The sequence below is a fragment of the Octodon degus genome, unplaced genomic scaffold (assembly GCF_000260255.1).
Source record: "Octodon degus isolate 3935 unplaced genomic scaffold, OctDeg1.0 scaffold00268, whole genome shotgun sequence".
Lineage (NCBI taxonomy): Eukaryota > Metazoa > Chordata > Mammalia > Rodentia > Octodontidae > Octodon > Octodon degus.
The window spans coordinates 1531812-1532897 of NW_004524844.1; the positions used below are offsets into that span (position 1 = coordinate 1531812).

The window sequence follows — 1086 nt, forward strand, 5'->3', positions numbered from 1 at the left end:
TGCTACGTAGCCCAGACTGACCTTGAACTCGAGACAGTTGTCCTGCCTCAGCCTCCTGAGCGTTGCAGTGTAGGTGCACAGCACCACCACTAGACGATGGCGTTAAACTGAGTCAGAGGCAGGTATGGTGAGGCGAGGGCACACACTGCCGGGGCTCACCTGAACATGGCAATGAGCAAATTGAGCAGCAGGATGTTGGCCACGAGCAGGAAGATGACGAGGAGCAGCACCACCAGCCAGTTAGCGTACAGGGAGACGCAGGAGCCCGCCTGGCGCCCCGGAGGCTGAGCCCAGGTGCCCTCCTCGGAGGAGCAGTTCATGGGCGTCATGAGGGTCACTGCGAAAGCAGACACTCAGCAACCTGGCAAAGGACTGGCGGGGGTGGGGTGGAGACCCAGAGAGGGGGACAAAGATCCACAGAAGGAGACAGAGGGTCAGAATGGAAGACAGAGGCCCAGAGAGGAAGGGAAGGACGGAGACCCAGCGGAGAGGGTCGGAGACCGGAGGGAGGTGGCAGGTCACCACACCTACCATCCATGTCCTCCTGGGGAATCTGCCCGAAGATCTGCAGGTAGGGCCGGTAGAAGACGCGACGCAGGATATTGGGGAGATCACGGTCTTGGGGCCTTAGCAGCCCCTCTGTGGCCACACCGTAGGCAACCAGCCAGACACAGAGGAAGAAGAGGAAGAAGAAAACATCCTTCATCTGCAGAGGAGAAGGTGCTGCTGAGCCGGCCCCGCCCACCGCCGGGCCCCGCCCACCACCCCGCCCCAAAGGCCACACCCCCGTGGCTCCTCCCCCTCCACCGTGCCCCTCGCCCCGCAGGGCCCTCACCATCTTGCTCACGATGACAATCTTGGGCCCCAACTGCTTGTTCACAGTGAAAATGTGCAGCAGCCGCAGAGTGAAGATCATGAAGTCGAGGCAAAGCACCGTCCGGCCCAAGTCATACAGACCCGGGGTCAACCTGGGGTCAGGAGACGCAGGGTCACCTGAGGCTCACAGAGGAGCGGAGGCGGGGCGATGCAGGACGGGACCCTCTCATTCACAGGGGTTTATTCAGTTACCAGCACCCATAAATAAAT

The 1086-nt window shown here is 61.1% G+C and overlaps 1 protein-coding gene across 1 annotated transcript in view; it reads right to left on the reverse strand.

The window, feature by feature from the left end:
• Trpm4 (transient receptor potential cation channel subfamily M member 4) overlaps positions 1 to 1086 on the reverse strand; it is a 41758-nt gene that overhangs the window by 7309 nt on the left and 33363 nt on the right. Inside the window, exons 15-17 of the mRNA XM_023706684.1 lie at positions 836 to 993; positions 532 to 706; positions 160 to 337 (exon numbers count right to left, since the gene is read on the reverse strand). Coding sequence (XP_023562452.1) covers positions 160 to 337; positions 532 to 706; positions 836 to 993 — 511 coding nt within the window. The remainder of the gene's footprint in view (positions 1 to 159; positions 338 to 531; positions 707 to 835; positions 994 to 1086) is intronic.